Source organism: Balaenoptera musculus, chromosome 10 (assembly GCF_009873245.2).
Source record: "Balaenoptera musculus isolate JJ_BM4_2016_0621 chromosome 10, mBalMus1.pri.v3, whole genome shotgun sequence".
Classification (NCBI taxonomy): Eukaryota; Metazoa; Chordata; class Mammalia; order Artiodactyla; family Balaenopteridae; genus Balaenoptera; species Balaenoptera musculus.
The window spans coordinates 44,750,140-44,766,587 of record NC_045794.1 but is presented as its reverse complement, the minus strand read 5'-3'; the positions used below and the strand labels follow the sequence as shown (position 1 = coordinate 44,766,587).

The 16,448-nt window shown below is 51.2% G+C and overlaps 3 protein-coding genes and 1 long non-coding RNA gene across 14 annotated transcripts in view; 1 reads left to right on the top strand and 3 right to left on the bottom strand.

The window, feature by feature from the left end:
- Position 1: 1 nt before the first annotated feature.
- Positions 2-3,196, bottom strand: MYL6 (myosin light chain 6). 3 transcript variants are annotated; one of them, XM_036864992.1, is made up of 7 exons: positions 3,104-3,196; positions 2,807-2,834; positions 1,805-1,948; positions 1,425-1,598; positions 1,250-1,327; positions 899-943; positions 2-193 (listed from the first exon to the last, which is right to left on the bottom strand). In XM_036864992.1, exons 1-6 carry the CDS (start codon positions 3,104-3,106, stop codon positions 915-917), a joined length of 456 nt encoding a protein of 151 aa, XP_036720887.1. In that variant the 5' UTR covers positions 3,107-3,196; the 3' UTR covers positions 2-193; positions 899-914. The 3 variants fall into 3 exon arrangements, with proteins under 3 accessions (XP_036720887.1, XP_036720886.1, XP_036720888.1); XM_036864991.1 differs by lacking the exon at positions 899-943; XM_036864993.1 differs by lacking the exons at positions 899-943; positions 2,807-2,834; positions 3,104-3,196 and adding an exon at positions 2,602-2,625.
- A 283-nt stretch (positions 3,197-3,479) lies between these two features.
- Positions 3,480-7,694, bottom strand: MYL6B (myosin light chain 6B). 4 transcript variants are annotated; one of them, XM_036864981.1, is made up of 9 exons: positions 7,596-7,694; positions 7,237-7,315; positions 6,029-6,272; positions 5,286-5,313; positions 4,930-5,073; positions 4,527-4,700; positions 3,920-3,997; positions 3,728-3,765; positions 3,480-3,589 (listed from the first exon to the last, which is right to left on the bottom strand). In XM_036864981.1, exons 3-8 carry the CDS (start codon positions 6,224-6,226, stop codon positions 3,737-3,739), a joined length of 651 nt encoding a protein of 216 aa, XP_036720876.1. In that variant the 5' UTR covers positions 6,227-6,272; positions 7,237-7,315; positions 7,596-7,694; the 3' UTR covers positions 3,480-3,589; positions 3,728-3,736. The 4 variants fall into 4 exon arrangements, with proteins under 4 accessions (XP_036720876.1, XP_036720878.1, XP_036720877.1 ...); XM_036864983.1 differs by having other exon boundaries at positions 6,029-6,253; XM_036864982.1 differs by lacking the exon at positions 7,237-7,315 and having other exon boundaries at positions 7,596-7,689.
- Positions 7,695-7,846: 152 nt separating this feature from the next.
- Positions 7,847-16,448, top strand: part of LOC118901647 — an 11,252-nt gene continuing 2,650 nt past the window's right edge. Inside the window, exons 1-2 of one of the 2 annotated variants that reach the window (XR_005021429.1) lie at positions 7,847-7,954; positions 10,803-10,920. This is a non-coding gene — a long non-coding RNA (uncharacterized LOC118901647). The other variant, XR_005021428.1, reaches the window with a different exon arrangement.
- Positions 13,291-16,448, bottom strand: part of ESYT1 (extended synaptotagmin 1) — a 24,235-nt gene continuing 21,077 nt past the window's right edge. For 4 of the 5 annotated variants that reach the window (XM_036864968.1, XM_036864967.1, XM_036864969.1 and 1 more), the window contains 7 exons: positions 15,619-15,759; positions 15,355-15,509; positions 15,150-15,248; positions 14,935-15,066; positions 14,752-14,857; positions 14,464-14,513; positions 13,439-14,268 (listed from right to left, as the gene is read on the bottom strand). In XM_036864968.1, the coding sequence (XP_036720863.1) occupies positions 14,229-14,268; positions 14,464-14,513; positions 14,752-14,857; positions 14,935-15,066; positions 15,150-15,248; positions 15,355-15,509; positions 15,619-15,759 (723 nt within the window). In that variant the 3' untranslated portion in view covers positions 13,439-14,228. Of the gene's footprint in view, positions 14,269-14,463; positions 14,514-14,751; positions 14,858-14,934; positions 15,067-15,149; positions 15,249-15,354; positions 15,510-15,618; positions 15,760-16,448 lie in introns of all 5 variants that reach the window. The other variant, XM_036864966.1, reaches the window with a different exon arrangement.

The following is a 16,448-nucleotide window of genomic DNA, read 5'->3' as shown; positions in this document are numbered from 1 at the left end:
GTAGGGCAGAGAGCAAGTTTATTTGGTGAATGCTGATGGCAAACATCATCCAAGAGAGACAATCTGGGAAAAATACTGTGACAAGAGCACCTAGGAGGCCTCCGGGGCTACATACACAGTCTCCCACAGGGAAGGCGTGGTTTCCGTGCACACTGGGACTGTCTTCAGCCATTCAGCACCATGCGGACGAGCTCTGCGGAAAGGAGAGGGGGTGATCCAGGGAGCAGGGCCAAGGGGAGGGGTCCACCAGGGGCCAGGAGACCACAAGACCACAAAGGTAGCCTAAGAAGGAACGTGCCCACAGCAACCAACCTTGGGGTCAGTTTGCAGAGGGGCCACCTTGAGTCTGACCAGTCCTCTCAGCCCCCGGCTCCCCTCCCACCAGCTGTTATTTCCCCACCCCACCCTGAGCAGCAAGAACACAGCAGAGGCAGAAGAGTTCTCAACTACACCTACAGCTACTGTCAGCCATTGGCGGGAGGAGAAGACAGAGTTTTGGGTTAGGGTACCTCCGAGCTGCCCAGCAGAAGGACGGGGAAGAGACTTCAGCTACAGTAGCACAGTGGGACAGGCAACCCAGCCCCCTATGCCAACTGCCCGTGCTCCCAGGCTAAAGGATGACCATGAAGCAAGACTGGGATAGGCCGGTGTGAGTTCCCAGACACCAGCGCCCTAAGAAGCAAAACCTCAGAGCCCATTCTAGGAGAGAAGGAGGTACCACACCCCCAGGCTGTCTTCCTCTTTGAGGAACCCCTCCCCTCCCCAGTCAGCTCCATGCAGAGACATGCCAGGAGGAAGTCAGATGGTAGTAGGGGAAGGGCAGGGGCTAGAGAGCAAAGGCTGGGAAGAAAAACACTGGGGAGGTCAACTAGAGAAGGGGGGCTGGGAGGAGCCGTACCCGCCCCATGGGCCCGTCACCCCGACAGGATATGCCTCACAAACGCTGCAGGAAGGAAGAGACATTAATGGTGAAGACAAGACACAGACATGGGGTGAAGGGGTCAGGCGGCGAGGGATTAGACATCCATTTATTTTACTTCCCATCCCTTTCCCACCCTTCATGCCACATGAGCCCTTCCTTTCCTGTCACACCCCCCCTGGCCTCCCACTCCTGGGCTGGGCTGGGCCCTGCCCCTTGCCTCTTGGCACTTTTTGGAGCCTGAATCCAGGGACAGGGAAAGCCCCAAATGCTGTGCTTGACCTGCCCTGTATGGCTGCTTCCTCCGTGAGACCCCAGTTAGTCCCTCACCTTCATAGTTGATACAACCATTGCTGTCCTCATGCCCTGCCACCAGCATCTCTACTTCTTCCTCTGTCATCTTCTCACCTGCAGAGGGGGAGAAAGAGTGAGCGTTCTGGAATTGGGTGACACATGAGGTCTATCAGGTGGCACCTCAGCTCAAGAAGGAAGGGCAGAGCCTTACCCAGTGTGACAAGAACATGCCGGATCTCAGCACCCATGACGGTGCCGTTCCCTTCCTTGTCAAACACCCGAAGGCCTTCAACGTAGTCCTCATAGGTGCCCTGGTCCTTGTTCTTGGCCACAGTCTGCAGCATGGGCAGGAAGTGCTCAAAGTCCAGCACCTTCACGTTCATCTCTGCCATAAAGGAGGTGGAAGCAAAGTCACATGCATTCTCAGGACTGGGGATTATGGGGTTCCCACTCAAGGCAGGAGAAATCTATCTGTGGGATTTGCTAGACAAGAGCTGCTTGAGTTCAAGGCCTAGGAAGATAAAGCGAAGCTATTAGCTGAAGACTGCAGACCCACTACCACACTGCAGAGTTATTCTTAAGGACCCTCACCATCACTCTTGGGGTTCCCCAGGACCTTGAGCACCTCGGCGTTGGTGGGGTTCTGGCCCAGGGCCCTCATCACGTCCCCACACTGGCTGTACAGGATCTTGCCATCCCCTGTTCGGTCAAACAGCTGGAAGGCCTCCTTGAACTCTGAGGATTCAGAGAAACATCAGCAGTGGGCACGTGGGGGTTGACCCAAACCCTCCCTTACAGCCCCTGCAGCCCATTCCACTTTGATCATGCTGAGGAAACCAGATATTTATACCGCTGTGCACCCAAACCCTCTAAGAGGGATCCAGCGGCCCTTCCTCCGACTCAGGTGTCCCACATAAAGACCCGGCCTTCCTCCCCTTGGCAGAGGTACCAGCCATTTACATACCCTCTGCCTGCAGCAGCCTGCCCAGCCTCCTCACCTCACTACTCAGGGCAGGGATTTGCCACCGCCCTGTCTGGGCCCTGTCCTTATAAGGAAGTGGGAGCAGCAGCCTGGGACTGGGGTCATCCCAGCCTGCCACTTCCCACCCCTCCAGTACAGAGACCTTTCAGAGAGTTCAGCTACAAAGAAGTATCCTCAGCAAACTCCCCTGTTCCATTTTCACAAAGTAACAGGTCACTGCTGTCTACAGCCTTCACAATTCCAAGCTGGGGGAGGGGAAAAGTTATCACAGGAGGAGCAAAGAAGCAGAAGTAGCTGACTAAGGAACAGAGGAGCACAGGCAGCTTAATACACAGTCCCCAAGCCCCACACACAACAGGCATTAGTGACCAAGTCGTTTCACATGCCCACACCACCTAAAACTCACCCAGTGCTTGGGGCTCAGATCTAGAGTACAAGGGAAGGGAGGAAGAAAGAGTGAGAAAAGAAAATGGAAGATCCAGAAGGACGGGAGAAGGGAATCCACTAGGTACTCCCCTGGGGGTGCTGAAGAGAAGACGGGTGGCTGGAGGGTGCTAGAGGGAGTGTCCCTCTCCCCTAAGCATGACCTCAATAGGGGTCAGATTACCTACCTGCGGTCTGGTCCTCGGTGAAGTCACACTGCTCAGAGAAGAGGGAGCGGTCAGCATCTTAACTCCAATCCCCCAAGCTTCTATCCCAGTCCCAAGAACTCTGAACCACAAACTCCCGTTCCATGCTGGGGACCCGCTTCCCAGCAGGACAGGATCCCCGACACTCCAACCCCACCTCCAACCTTTGAAGCCCTCAGGTTCCTTTACCCCCTACCTTTTGCCTTCTCCCCGCCCCCTATCCCCGGCTTCCCGCCTCTCGCCCCAAATCCCGCTCATCCTCCCAGCGCTGGGCCCCACCATCTTGACTGCTCAGCTCTGCGGGACCTTTTCCTGCAGTAATGGCTCCGGTTCCTGGCCCAACCCTAGTCTTAGTACGTCCCAATGACGTCACCCCCAGCCGACCCAGCCAATAGGAATCCTGGCCCGGGCTTATGCAGATGACGCTGCTATATTAGTAATGAGGTGGGCGGGGCCCACTGCTGTTCATTTCTCCAGAATAGCCCTATCTGGGGCACAGAAACTGCAGAAGAGGGTGGAGTGGGGCGCAAGGAATCTGCTCCTCCGAGAAGCAAGAAAGTTAGAGGATGTCGGATTGGGGAGGGGTGGGGGGAGAAGAGAGCCCTCCCTTTCCTTCCTTCCCTCCCCCACCTATAAAGAAAGCAAGAGTCGGAGACCAAGGGAGGAACCGTCTCTTTATTTTGAAACAATAGCCTCCTAGTGGCAGGAACTTGCTTTCGCCTGCGGGAGAACGGGGTCGGGGGGCAGTGTCCGACCCCACTGCACCTGTGGAAAAAGATGAAAAGTTGCCAAATCCTGGCGCTCTCGCGCAGCAGGACATGCAGACGTACTTCCCTGCTTTTCCACCCTGGCTGAGGGAAGGGAAGGAGGCTTGCCTCTCAAGGCGAAGTGGGAGGGCCCTACCTGTGGAGCTCAGACGCTTAGGATGTGCTTCAGGAAGGCTGCAGAGAGAGGAGGCAAGAGGGGCTGCAGAAGCTGGCCTGATGATGATCCACCTGACTTTAGATAATACGGGTCCCAGGGTGCCTCACCCACATATCTCTAACTTCCTGCCTCCCCCCTTCCCCTGTCCCTTCTGCTCCTCTGGCCCCTCACCTTCATAGTTGATGCAGCCGTTGCTGTCCTCATGTCCTGCCAGAACTGCCTCCACCTCTTCTTCACTCATCTTCTCTCCTGAGCCCCAGACACAGCGTTTTAGCCCCTGCCTTCCCTCCCTCATCAACCTAGGCCTCTTTCTTCTGAGTGGTACCTCCTCTTCTTCCACCCTGGAGACTTGCCCACAGCAACAGTCCCCCAAGAGAATCCTCTCCCTGTAATGAGCATGCCTTGAATGTGTCCCTGAATCTTGCTTTCCGTTTCACCTCAATTACACCCGGTGAAAGCTTTGACCGATAAGGAAACTGAATTCCAGAGGATTAAGAGACATACCATATCATAGAGTACGACCATCTCTTCCAAAACCGAAACTCAAATCTCCCACCTCATCCCCTTTCCTCTGCCCTTTGGGAGGCATCTGCAGCCCACACACTTTAGCCTCCGCAGGAGGAAGACCTTCAGATTGTACCCAAGCCTCTGACCTTCTCAGTCTCCTGCCCATGACCTACAGGAAAGTAATCCCTCCCTGGCTCTGCCTACTTAGCCAACCTTCTTCTTAGTTCACCCCCTCCTCTCAACCCCACGGGAGTTCTGGTCCCTGCCTCACCCAGGGTGGTGAGGACATGTCTGAGCTCTGCTCCCATGACTTTGCCATTCGCCTCTTTGTCAAACACCCGAAGCCCCTCCAGGTAGTCCTGGTATGTGCCTTGGTCCCGGTTCTTGGCCACTGCCTGGAGCATGGGCAGGAAAGTCTCAAAGTCCACACGCCGGGACTTTAGCTCTGGAGATCAGAGAAGTGAAGGAGAGGTCACTGTAGTGTCACCCAGGACCCAGCTCCCATACCCACCATGAAGGGTTTTATCCGTTCAACATTCACGATGCTTTTCTGCCCCTGGGTTTGACAGTTTCTAAAGTCCTGGGACCCACCTCAGCATTTTTTGTCACCTTACCAACATTCCTCGGTTCCACCACCAAACTGAAAACCCGCATTGTCACAGAGGTCCCCTCACCATCACTCTTGGGGTTCCCCAGGACCCTGAGCACCTCGGCGTTGGTGGGGTTCTGGCCCAGGGCCCTCATCACGTCCCCACACTGGCTGTACTGGATCTTGCCATCCCCTACTCGGTCAAACAGCTCGAAGGCCTCCTTGAACTCTGAAGTATAAGGAGGGGTCAGTGTTGACAAGGGGTCCCATCACCACCAGGAGAAAGGAGATTCAGAAACTATGTGCTTGAGCTGAGCAGAACAGGGAACACAAAGAGTACTAGTGTGGGAGTTTTCAAGGTCGGGAATGGAGTTAGGGGAATAGAAGGAGGATCTGAAGAGGGACTTGGGATGGACAGTGGGCTCAGGGGCTTCGCCTCACCCTCCAGCTGGTCCTTGTTAAACTCGATCTGTGGAAGAAAAGAGCAGGTGAGGAGAGATGACAGGGCTCATTCAATCCCTCTCCAGCACTCCTCCCGACCAACTGGCAGCCACTTCTGGGGAGGGGCCCAAAGGGACCAGGCTGGGAGCCCAGCCACCTCAGTCCCATTCCCAGCTCCAGACCTTGGGAGAATCCCAAGAGGAGGAATTATTGGGGGGAGGGTTTCCAGGGAACAGGGTTAATCCCATGCCACCTGTTCCCCTCCCTCTACTGCCCTGAGCCCTGCATCCCTCACATAACTGGGGGCTGAACAAAAGCTAAATTTACCCCTGGCCCCCAGCTGTGATTGTCTAACAAGTCTGTCCTCTTCAGCCTTCCCTCCTGGGGTTCAGAGCTGTGGCCTTTAGTGCTGAATAGTCAGCCAGGCACAGGCAGCAGCTCCCTCCCTTCACCTTGAAACTGTCCTCAGAACCCAGATGTTCCCCATCTTACAGGCCCTGCCTCCAGCAGGAGGGTAGGTGAGAAGGTGGGGGGTGTGTGGGTGTGTACATACACACACATGACAACAAAGACAACAGCAGGGTCATAAGCCTGGATGCTTCTAAATGGGGTACTAAGAGAAAGCCCCACTGTTATCCAGTGCTTACCGATTCCCTACCTTCTAGATACCCCTAGTCCCCTAGGCTGTATCCCACCCTTGTACCACCCCCTCCAAATTCTTTTCTCATTTTCCAGGGACTCACCACCACTTTGGAGAGATCGATGGGGGGCTCCTGGGTTTTCGCAGTTTTCTCAGGGGTTGGAGGGACAGCTGGCACTGGTGCTGGCACTGGCTCAGCCTTGGTCTTGGCTGGAGGGGCCCCTACTGCTGGCTTGGCAGCAGGCTTGGGGATAGAGGGTCCTGCTGGTTTCTTCACGGGAACATCCTTCTTGGGAGGCATGATGTCCGGTGGCCAAAGGACAGTGTGCTGATGGGGGCACCCATCTCTGTTTAAATAGCCAGGGAGTCTGGGATGTCAAGGGGCGGGGGCAGGGGCAGGGAGCCAGTTGGCTCTGGGGAGGGTGAGATAGAGAAGAGATATGACGGCCTGCCCTCACTCCCCTGGCCTCCTACGGTTCAGGACTCCTGCCCCAAGGTCTTCTCCCTTCTGTCTACCCCGCCCCAAATGCTGACCAGAACAATGGCCCCTTTGGGGGGAGGGGGAGGAGGAGGAGGCCAGAGACTGCCCAGAATGGGGCAGTTAACCTCCAGGGTGAGGATAGGATGCTTGCCAGTGACAAACACTGAAATAGGGATGTGACAAACACTGAAATAGGGATGAGGCAAAGAAGGGCATCCAGGCGTTTCAGGCCCCCAACCCCCTGACTCAGAATAGCCCTTTTTCCTAGCAGCTTTAGACTCTTGAAGGCTGAGGCAGGGATGGGGGCCTTGTGAACTGGGATTGTTCAAGTGGAGTCTGGGAGTAGTGAAAGGAGAAGAAAACAAGCAGCCCTTCCATTTCCCTCTTACCATGGATGAGGAGCAGGGTAGTTGACCCCACGGCCGAATAATCCTCAATACCTCAAGTCCCTAACCCCCTCCCTCCCAGCCCAGAACTGGAACTGTGCACAATATAGAGAAAGAATAGCAATAGAAGAGTGTGACACCCCCACTCCCCTCATTGTCCCCTGTGCCCAGTGTTGTTTTAGAGGTGGGGATGGAGGCAAGGATCAAGGAAGGAACCCTTGTCCACAAGCCTATGGTCATTCAAGTCAGACAAAGGTAGGGTGCCTGCTGAACCTGCAGGGACTCCGTGGTGGCACCTGGGGGGAAGGGCAGGCTCTGAGAGGCAAAGGGCCTAATTTCTAAAATCTCAATCCAAAGGGATATGAGAGGTCCCCTGGGCTCCATGAGTACTCACACCCAACCGGAGGGATAATAAAACCCTGACTCGGTAGCCAGGTTACAAACCTTGCTGGGGGCGCTGGGGAAGGGTGGAAGTCGATGGGGGGCGTACAGAAGAGGTGATGGGTTGCTGGTTACTTTTGTTCTGGGAGTAAAGAAGGAGACGATTTAGATAGCATTCTGAGGAAGATAGTAGTGATTCCTCTTAGGCCCTGAGATTCAGAGAGTTGATGCTGGGTCTCCCACTCGCAAAAAAAGCATTTGAGTATCATTACTGCAAATTGTCTCATTTTAGGAAAGTCAGAATCATTCCTCCAGCCGGGACTACACCACACACACACACACACACACACACACACACACGCACACACACCCCTAAGCCTTAAATAAAGGAAAGAGTCCCTCCCCAGCGCCCCAAAACTCACCCTGCGGGGTCCAGGTAAGGGGCGGAGGCGGGGCGCAGGGCAGCCGCGGACCCTGAAGGGTTAATTCCCGTGGCCTCTGAGCATGCCGGGAGTCGTAGTCCTCGCGCGCCCGCGGGCTCACGGGAAACTCCGCCCTACAGAGCAGGGCGGACGCCGGCGCAGTGACTTCCGGCCCACGGCGGCGGTTGGCGACTCACGATCTTTGGGACGTGATTCTTGTCCCGGAACCGAAAGGCAATGAGCACTTTACAATCCTCTTCCCTGACCCTAAAACCACGCGCGGTCCCTCAGGATATCTCCCTTGCTCAGGCCTGCGTTGCGCGTTTAGTGTGGGCGGGGATATTTTCCTGAATCCACTGGTGAGAACGCAGAACGAGGGGAAAGGCTGCAGTTGCAGCCGGCCGGATGGAGGTCAAATAGTAGGAAGCATTTACTGCCCGGGGCAGAGTGGTGCGGTCTCTAGTTTCCTCTTGCGGTTTGGTAGAAAGAGAACAGAAGCTGTTGAGTTGCCGTGTGAGTTGGAACAGTGACTTGGAACAGTTTTTGAAATGAACTGGTAGTTGAAGTAAATGTTAAATTTTGGAATTAAGCCGGGTCACCTGCCCCAGTCTCTAAGTTGAGATTTCTCCATTTTGCGCCGCGTATGCGCCAGCCACCTCGTCGGTTCCTCACAGGTCTCCTTGGAGTGGAGGACTGGGTTCTCCAGCCCTTGACTCTAAGACATCTCTTCCCAGCATCGGACATCTCTTTTCTGGAGATGGCTGTTTGTTTTTTAGATCTGTTTTTTGTTTTGTTTTTTTAAATTGAGGTATAGTTGTACAGTATTACAGAAGTTTCAGGTGTACAACAGTGATTCACAGTTTTTAAAGGTTATACTCCATTTATAGTTATTATAAATATTGGTTATATTCCTTGTGTTGTACATCCCCCAGATGTTCATCAAAGGTCTCATCTGTGTCGGGAGGGAACCAGCCCAGGCAGGCCCAACTTCACTTGCTGGATCAGTAAATGCCCTGGCGGCATACCTTGCTGGACATTGGGGCTTGCATGGGCCTGCAGGCAGTGGGTCAGAGTAGAAAACCCTCGGGAGGTCAGAAAGGTGAGGCATAAGTTAACTTTATGGGCAGTGCAGAAGTGATGTTTGCTGGTTGGGGAAAGCTTGGAAGAACAGAAATGGGTTGTGTAATATGGTTGGTTACAAGACTGGGTGAGGGCATAACAGATGCCTTTTAGTGTCTTTCATCACTTACACAGAAGTTGATTTCGAAGATGTGGTTTATCCGATTTTTTTACTCCTCCTCCTTTCCTTTATGGCTGCCTTTTGGCAGTTTGCCAAGTGGAAGTGGTTATGGCATCTGACTTTCTAGCTTTGTAAAAAATATATTTATTTGTTTATTTTAGCTGCACCACCTCTTAGTTGTGGCATCATTGTTTGTTTTTTGTTTTTGTTTTTTTGGCTGCGTTGGGTCTTTGTTGCTGCACGCGGGCTTTCTCTAGTTGCAGCGAGCGGGAGTCACTCTTCCTGGCGGTGTGCGGGCTTCTAATTGCGGTGGCTTCTCTTGTTGCAGAGCATGGGCTCTAGGCGCGTGGGCTTAAGTAGTTGTGGCACGCAGGCTCAGTAGTTGTGGCGCACAGGCTTAGTTGCTCCGCGGCATGTGGGATCTTCCTGGACCAGGGATCGAACCCATGTCTTCTGCATTGGCAGGTGGATTCTTAACCACTGCACCACCAGGGAAGTCCTGTCTTTTTGATAATAGTCATTCTAACAGGTATGAGGTGATATCTCATTGTGGTTTTGATTTGCATTTCCCCGATGATTAGTGATGTTGAGCACCTTTTCATGTACCTATTGGCCATCTGTATGTCTTCTTTGGAAAAATGTCTATTCAGATCTTATGTCCATTTTTTTAAACAGGTTATTTGTGGTTTTTTGCTTTTGAGTTGTTTGAGTTCTTTATATATTTTGGATATCAATCCCTTATCCGATAAGTGATTTGCAAATATTTTCTCCCATTCAGTAGGTTCATTGTTTCTTTTGCTATACAGAAATTTTTTAGTTTGATGTAGTCCCACTTGTTTATTTTTGCTTTTGTTGCCTTTGCTTTGGGTGTCAGATTGGTTTTTAGTTCTTTAGGGCAGTCTTACCTTTACATTTCAGTAGTACCTTCCTAGTGCAATGCTCCACAAATGTTTTCTGAATTCCTGCCCAAGATTAGAAAATTGACAGGTAGGGGGACTGCTACTGGAGAGAAAGCTTACTAATTTCACCAAGAAATGACCATTGGTAATCTGATAGTGAGGGAAGAGACAGGAAAATCTGTAAAACTAGGCAAAATTTTGCCCATCATTTGGCAAAGATTTTTTAACTTGTAATAAATATCCAAGAGAGAATATAGGAAAACATTTTTGTGTAATGCTGGTGGGAGTAGAGAATTCATATAATTTCCTTAGAATGTATTTTGGAAGACGGTACTGAAAGTCGTTAGGGGACTTCCGTGTGCCACAACTACTGAGCCTGCGGTCTAGAGCCCACGAGCCACAACTACTGAGCCCGCATGCCACAACTGCTGAAGCCCGCACGCCTAGAGCCTGTGCTCCGCAACAAGGGAAGCCACTGCAATGAGAAGGCTGCCCACCGCAACGAAGAGTAGCCCCTGCTTGACGCAACTAGAGAAAGCCTGTGCGCAGCAATGAAGACCCAACGCAGCCAAAAATAAAAAAAAATTAAAATTAAAAAATTAAAAAAAATAAAATAAAAGTCGTTAGGGAATTCCCTGGTGGTCCAGTGGTTAGGACTCTGCACTTTCAGTGCTGAGGGCCCGGGTTCAATCCCCAGTTGGGGAACTAAGATCCCACAAGCCACGTGGCGTGGCCAAAAAAAAAAAATAGTCATTAAAGTACATAAGTTGACCCACCAATTATACTTATCCTAAGGAAATCATTTGAGATGTGTATACTTTTGTGTTCCCACAGTGAATAGCAAAGCAGAACTACCTTCATTTCTGACAATAGAGAATCAGTTAAACTATGGGGCAGTCATTCTAAGGAACTGTATACATTGTGACCATTATAAATTATATTTTCAAGGAATATTTAATGAAGTGTAAAAATGCTTGTGTGTTAAGTGAAAAAAGCAGGTTATAATATACCTCTAATTTATAAAATATGTATCCATGTAATCATGTTAGCTTTTCTTCCTTGTGTTAGTGACCTCAGGCCTTAAAGAAAGCTGCTGCAGCTCCAGGCATCACATCTTCCCACTAATGACCCAAGCAGAAAGGAAGGGAGCAACGAGGGCTTTCTTCTGTTGACGCTCCGTCCCCAGGTGACTTCCTCTTACATCTTATTGACCAGAGCTGGGTCATAGAGCCACTCTGAGTTGCAGTGGAGGCTGGGAAAGTGAGCATCTAGCAAAGAGGATTGTGATTAATCCCTTGGGGCTGGCACACTGCCACTAAGAATGCTCTGGGGTTCTGTATGTAGGGAAGAGGGGCAAATGGCGGGTAGACAAATGTGTTGCCACACCCAGTTAACTACAGCATGTTGTTTGGGCCAATAAAGCCACATTCCAAGAGGGCAGTATTTGTAAACATCAGTGACAATGTACCCATATGCCATCATCTCTGCCTTTCTCTGGAAGAGGTAGGCATCATGTGCCAGTGTCAAAGACCAGCTGTTTGAGAAATAACAAATTAGCATTTGTTTAATTCCTGTGATTAATGACCCTTAGTTTACTTCATCTTTGTGTAAGAGCAACAGTATACTGAGTTGTGTCTCATCTTGTATTTAATATGTAGATCAGTACTTCTTCTGTTATGTATCCTGAACTTGAAAAGGTTGGGAAAGAGTAGGGACCCTTCTGGGATGGAAGAATTTGTGCCATGTCCTTTAGTTTTCTGGAATTGTAATTACTTGGAAATGATGAACTAGGTAAAGAGTGCTTCTTAAAATCACACATTGCAAGATCTCTGAAGCCAGCTAGAACAGCAGGCCTTGGGCTACATGCCCAGTATTGAATAATAAAACGAGAGACCTTAGAAATATAAGTTCCTCTGCCCTGTGTTTTGGGGGTTTTCACCCCTTCAGTTTTTGGGTCTGGGGAAGGGCAACAGAGACTTCTTGCTCACGGCCAAGGCTCTTAAGTTGATGGGAAGGAAGTAGAGATGGCAGAAGAACCAGCAGTGAGTACCAAGGAGTTATTGGGAAAAAAAATTAGGAGCTGAGTTAGTTGATGGCATAGAGTTTATTTTTATTTTTTTAATAAAGTTTCTTTTATTTATTTATATATATATTTTTGGCTGTGTTGGGTCTTCGTTGCTGCGCACGGGCTTTCTATAGGTGCGGCGAGCTGGGGCTACTCTTCGTTGTGGTGCGCAGGCTTCTCATTGCAGTGGCTTCTCTTGTCATGGAGCACGGGCTCTGGGCACACGGGCTTCAGTGGTTGTGGCACGGGGGCCCTAGAGGGCGCGGGCTTCAGTAGTTGTGGCGCACGGGCTTACTTGATCTGCAGCATGTGGGATCTGCCTGGACCAGGGATCGAGCCCGTGTCCCCTGCATTGGCAGGCGGATTCTTAACCACTGTGCCACCAGGGAAGTCCCTATGGCATAGAGTTTAAATTCAGCTTTTGCTAAGGTGGATTTTGACAACTCCTTGGAAGCTGAGTTTAGTTCTTTCCCTTGAGCCTTTCCTCTTCTCCCAGTGGACAGCATCTTAAGTTCCAGAGAAGATGATAAAGCCCCCCTGAGGCAGTTATGGAATCTCCAAGTTTCTATTCCAGTGACTCAGTTTTCAGTAGTTCACTCTTCCTCCATCTCGCTCTCCCTTCACGTGGTAATTAGAAGGGATAGGGCACAGCTTTTCTAGCTTGCATTCCAGGAAGGGTCCCGAAAGGAGCTGAGTTCAGGGTGAGCAGCTCTGAATGGGTATAAAATACTTCTCACGTAGCTGCGGATTGGGTGGGGCCTTAAGCCCTTTTGGATGTGGCTGAACATGCCACTGATACTCTGTGACCCTGTGCTGTGGCACAGAGCTTCCAAGTTCACCAGGTTTAGGAATCCTTTCCCTGGAAAGCCCAGAGGATGATAATCGGTAACAGACTTCACCACTGTGACTGGGAATGAATCTCACCAGAAACTCAATAGCAGCTAATTAATTCACACAGGTCCCTTGACCACCCTCAGTGCTACCAACAATCTTGGTGGCTGCAACCACAGTAGGTTCTGACCACTAATGAACTTGACTCAATCTCTAAGAAGCAGTCTCAGCTGCAGGGAGCTCGGGTTCACCTGCGCCTGCCTCACCACTGTTTGCTCTCACGGAGGAACAAGTCGGTCAGGAAGCTGCACCACGGCCTGGCTCTTAAAGAGAGACTCTGAGAACCAGAGGTGGAGATTCACTGACTGACTTAGAATTACGCTAAGCAGCTGCAGCGTAATGTCTTTGGAGAAGGTATGTGCCGACTTGATCAGAGGCGCAAAGGAAAAGACTCTCAAAGGGAAAGGACGGATGCCCACCAAGACTGTGAGGATAACTACAAGGAAAATTCCTGTGGTGAAGGTTCTAGGACTTGGGATCATTTTTCAGATGAGGAGCCACAGCGACTCACTGGCATGCACAGTCCTTCTGCAATTGTTAATAAGATTACTTCCATCAGTATTGAGCCAGGAGTCGAGGTTGAAGTCACCATGGCAGATGTTTAAATCAACTTTTTTAATAAACTGATAATCAGTTGATAAAAATATAAACAGACATCATTTGTGAACTGAATAAAGGCTTTTGACACTTGGAATAAACACCTGATGGGTAGGCTGTATTCTCTGCCCTTAAGGAAAAGAGCCACAGATGATTTGAGTATAACGTTTAATGTAAGATACAGTGGATTGGCAGAGTTGGTACAAAGCTAAGAGATTCAGTTCTAGTCAGTGAGTTAACAGCCTAGGCACCTGGACAAAAAATTGGCCCTGCTGTCCTGGGTCCTCCAAAGCCCCCTGGATGGCACCAGCTAGAGGCCCCACACCAAGACTGATATTGGCTACCTGCAGGCTTTGATGGAATCTACTGTTCCCAGAGTGATTCAAGAGACTGGCTGGCCCTAGTCAACATAGCAGGTGTAATTTTCAGGACAGGCTCGAGGAAAGTGGGTATAGAACTGGACATGGGGTTTGGGTGGCTGTACATTTGCTGCATGCAGTAGTCCAAGAGGCTCTCAGCTGGCGTGGTTAGCCTTTCCACCCACCCTGACTGCTGTTTGGGAAGAAGGAGAAAAAAAGGTTTTTCAAAAAGCTGTATTTGGCATGAGCTAATGCCACTGCCAGTGCTGCCAGTGGCCAGGCACAGACACAGAAGGCCCTGAGGAGCTGGGCGGAAAGGAGAATGTGCAGGCAGAGCAGGAAATAGCCAGCTCACATCCCTGCCGCAGAAGCCCAGAAGGATAAAGGCCGTGCAGTAAAGGGTAACATACGGTCCTCCTCTTTGGTCACGCAAAGGCCCTAGCATGGGCCTGGGAGGTGAGAGGGCTGAGGGGTACAGGCTCTGCCCTCGGGCCCCAACCTTTAGGCTCATCACATTGAGGCGGTGATGCAGCGAGAGGCGAGGCAAGGAGACAGAGCAGTCAGGCTGGTAATCTCTGGCTCCTAGGAGCTGCCCTTGTCCTTGTCATCCATGAGGTCATACCTGTGGGAACAAGCAGAGAGGGCTCAGGTAGAAAGATGACTTCTGTGTCCTCTTATAAATGAGACAAGATCTGAGGGCTCTTGTACTTCAGAGGATCACTGGTTCTCAGCTTGGGTTACATCCTTTTTCCCTCCTATGATTGGGATTTTTCCTACTTAAGCATCCAGGCCCATCCCCAGCTCATCAGACACTCACCACTGGGCTGCACCCTGGGAAAGGTCTATCTCAGCGAGGTCCAACTGCACCTGTGTTGGAGGATAGTAGGGGTGAGATGTTACTTTTGATGTCTCCAAAGACCACGTCCTACCCTGACACACTCCTGGTCCCAAACCAGTGCAGAGGTAATTGGGTAGTAAAGTACTGTAAAGTACATCTGTAAAGTAGTGTCACCAGGGTGCTTACTCCCTAATAGGGACTACAAGCCTTTCCACCAGCAACTTCTAACTCTCACCTTTGCCTGGTCCACCTTTGCCCTCTTCTTACCTTCCCCAGCAGCTCACGCTCTCTTGACATGAAGGAGGAACTAGACTTCACAGAGACGTCCAGCTTTCGCCGCAGGGCCTCATCCAGGGGCATTTCCCACTCAAACCTGAGGAGGGACTGAGGTTAGGGGCAGGGGCCCTTCCCGAGCCTGCCATCTCTTCACTTGAATGCTCACTGACTGACCGTTCATCGAATTCAGGATTTAGGGTCCTCTTCTTCTGTGAGCTCTTCCTCTTGGTGCCCCGGTTCTTGTCTGGCAGTAGCAACAGTGACACGTAGGGGTCAGGGGGATCCCGTCCATTTTGTCGAAGGGCCCTGTGACAGGAGGAAGGAGGTGATGAGGCAACCTGAGGGGAGGGATGGGGAGAACCTGGAGGATGTGACGGATGGAGTCTCACCGGCAACTGTGAACGATGCCGACCAGCTTTCGTTCTTCACTGTAGTACCAAACAGTGAGTTTCACCTGGCCCAGAGGCCCGGCTGGAGCCTCAAGGGGACTGTGGAGAGATGGAGATAGCGGTGGGAGGAGGTAGTGCCCCGGGAGTCTGTAGCTTATCCTTTATATCCTTGACTGAGTCCCATGGTTCTGTCCCAGCGCTTTACCTGTCACTGTGTGTTAGGCGCTGCCGGAGCTCTGGGGCTGGGGAAGTGATGTGAGGGAGTCCCCCCCAGAGCTCCGGTTCTTCGCTCAGAGATGAGGAGCTGTGGCTGTAGCTGTGGCTGTGAGCTTCCACCCCTGAGTGCTGGGACACCAGGATCTAGGCAGACAAGAAAGCGGCACGCAGAGTCCTTCCGCTCTCGGGCTAGAAGGACACGGCCCTCTGCTCCCGCCCTCCCTCCCCTTGCCCACTGTCTCCTGGCACTCACCCCGAGCTGTGCTCTCAGTAGCACCTGCCCTGGACCATTGCTGAGCATAAACCAGTGGTCCAAGCAGAGCTGGTCAGCCACGAGGAGCTCAGAGAGGGGCAGGGATAACGAGCCCAATGCGCCAGTCCCCTCACCCCGAACCTGTGGAGCAACAGGACTGCCGTCAAGAGAGAAGTGATTTAGGTAGTTCCCTGGCGATCCAGTGGTTAGGACTTGGCCCTTTCACCGCCAGAGCCCGGGTTTGATCCCTCGTCGGGGAACCGGGGAACTAAGATCCCGCAAGCCGCACAGCGAGGCCGGGGGGGGAAAAAAAGAGAGAGAGAAGTGATTTAATCCTGGCATTCCAGGTCCAAATGCTTGGACGCTTGAGTGGTTTTGGAGAGACTCTCCTTCGTGAAGGGCAGGGGAGCCGTGGTAATAGTTGCTGCTGGTCCCACTTCCCTGCTTCCCTTTCTTTCTTAACCAGAGTAGACTGTACTATCTTTACTTCCTAAGCTTTCACAAATTATCCCAGTAATACCTGCACAGGGTAGAAAAAAGAACAGTAAAAATAGAATTAAATTGTTTCCTGCCCATCCTATCCTCATGTCCATACTCCAAATGTAATGAGCCCTTCCTATTTTCTTTGTTCTGGCATAATTCTAACTAATATGTCTATATCTCTATTTCATGATTTGCCAACTTTAATATCTACTGATTCCCTGCTATTCAAGATGACAAATTGAGCTCACTTACATCTCTTCTCTACCTCTGCCAGTGTTGTTAATAGTCACATTATTTGAAATTCTGTTGGTTTCTATTCATGTAATTCTCTACTTACTGTTCTATCA

What these genes read in the sequence shown, in the direction of transcription:
- MYL6 (XM_036864992.1), bottom strand. An exon ending in CACCGAGGACCAGACCGCAG is followed by an intron (nt 1,949 to 2,806) that starts GTAGGTAATCTG and finishes CTGAATCCTCAG; the next exon opens with AGTTCAAGGAGGCCTTCCAG. An exon ending in TGGTTGTATCAACTATGAAG is followed by an intron (nt 944 to 1,249) that starts GTGAGGGACTAA and finishes TCCTTCCTGCAG; the next exon opens with CGTTTGTGAGGCATATCCTG.
- MYL6B (XM_036864981.1), bottom strand. Translation starts at nt 6,226, where the DNA reads ATGCCTCCCAAGAAGGATGTTCCCGTGAAGAAACCAGCAGGACCCTCT. An exon ending in TCGATCTCTCCAAAGTGGTG is followed by an intron (nt 5,314 to 6,028) that starts GTGAGTCCCTGG and finishes TTTCTTCCACAG; the next exon opens with ATCGAGTTTAACAAGGACCA. An exon ending in ACATGTCCTCACCACCCTGG is followed by an intron (nt 3,998 to 4,526) that starts GTGAGGCAGGGA and finishes TCTGGGGCTCAG; the next exon opens with GAGAGAAGATGAGTGAAGAA.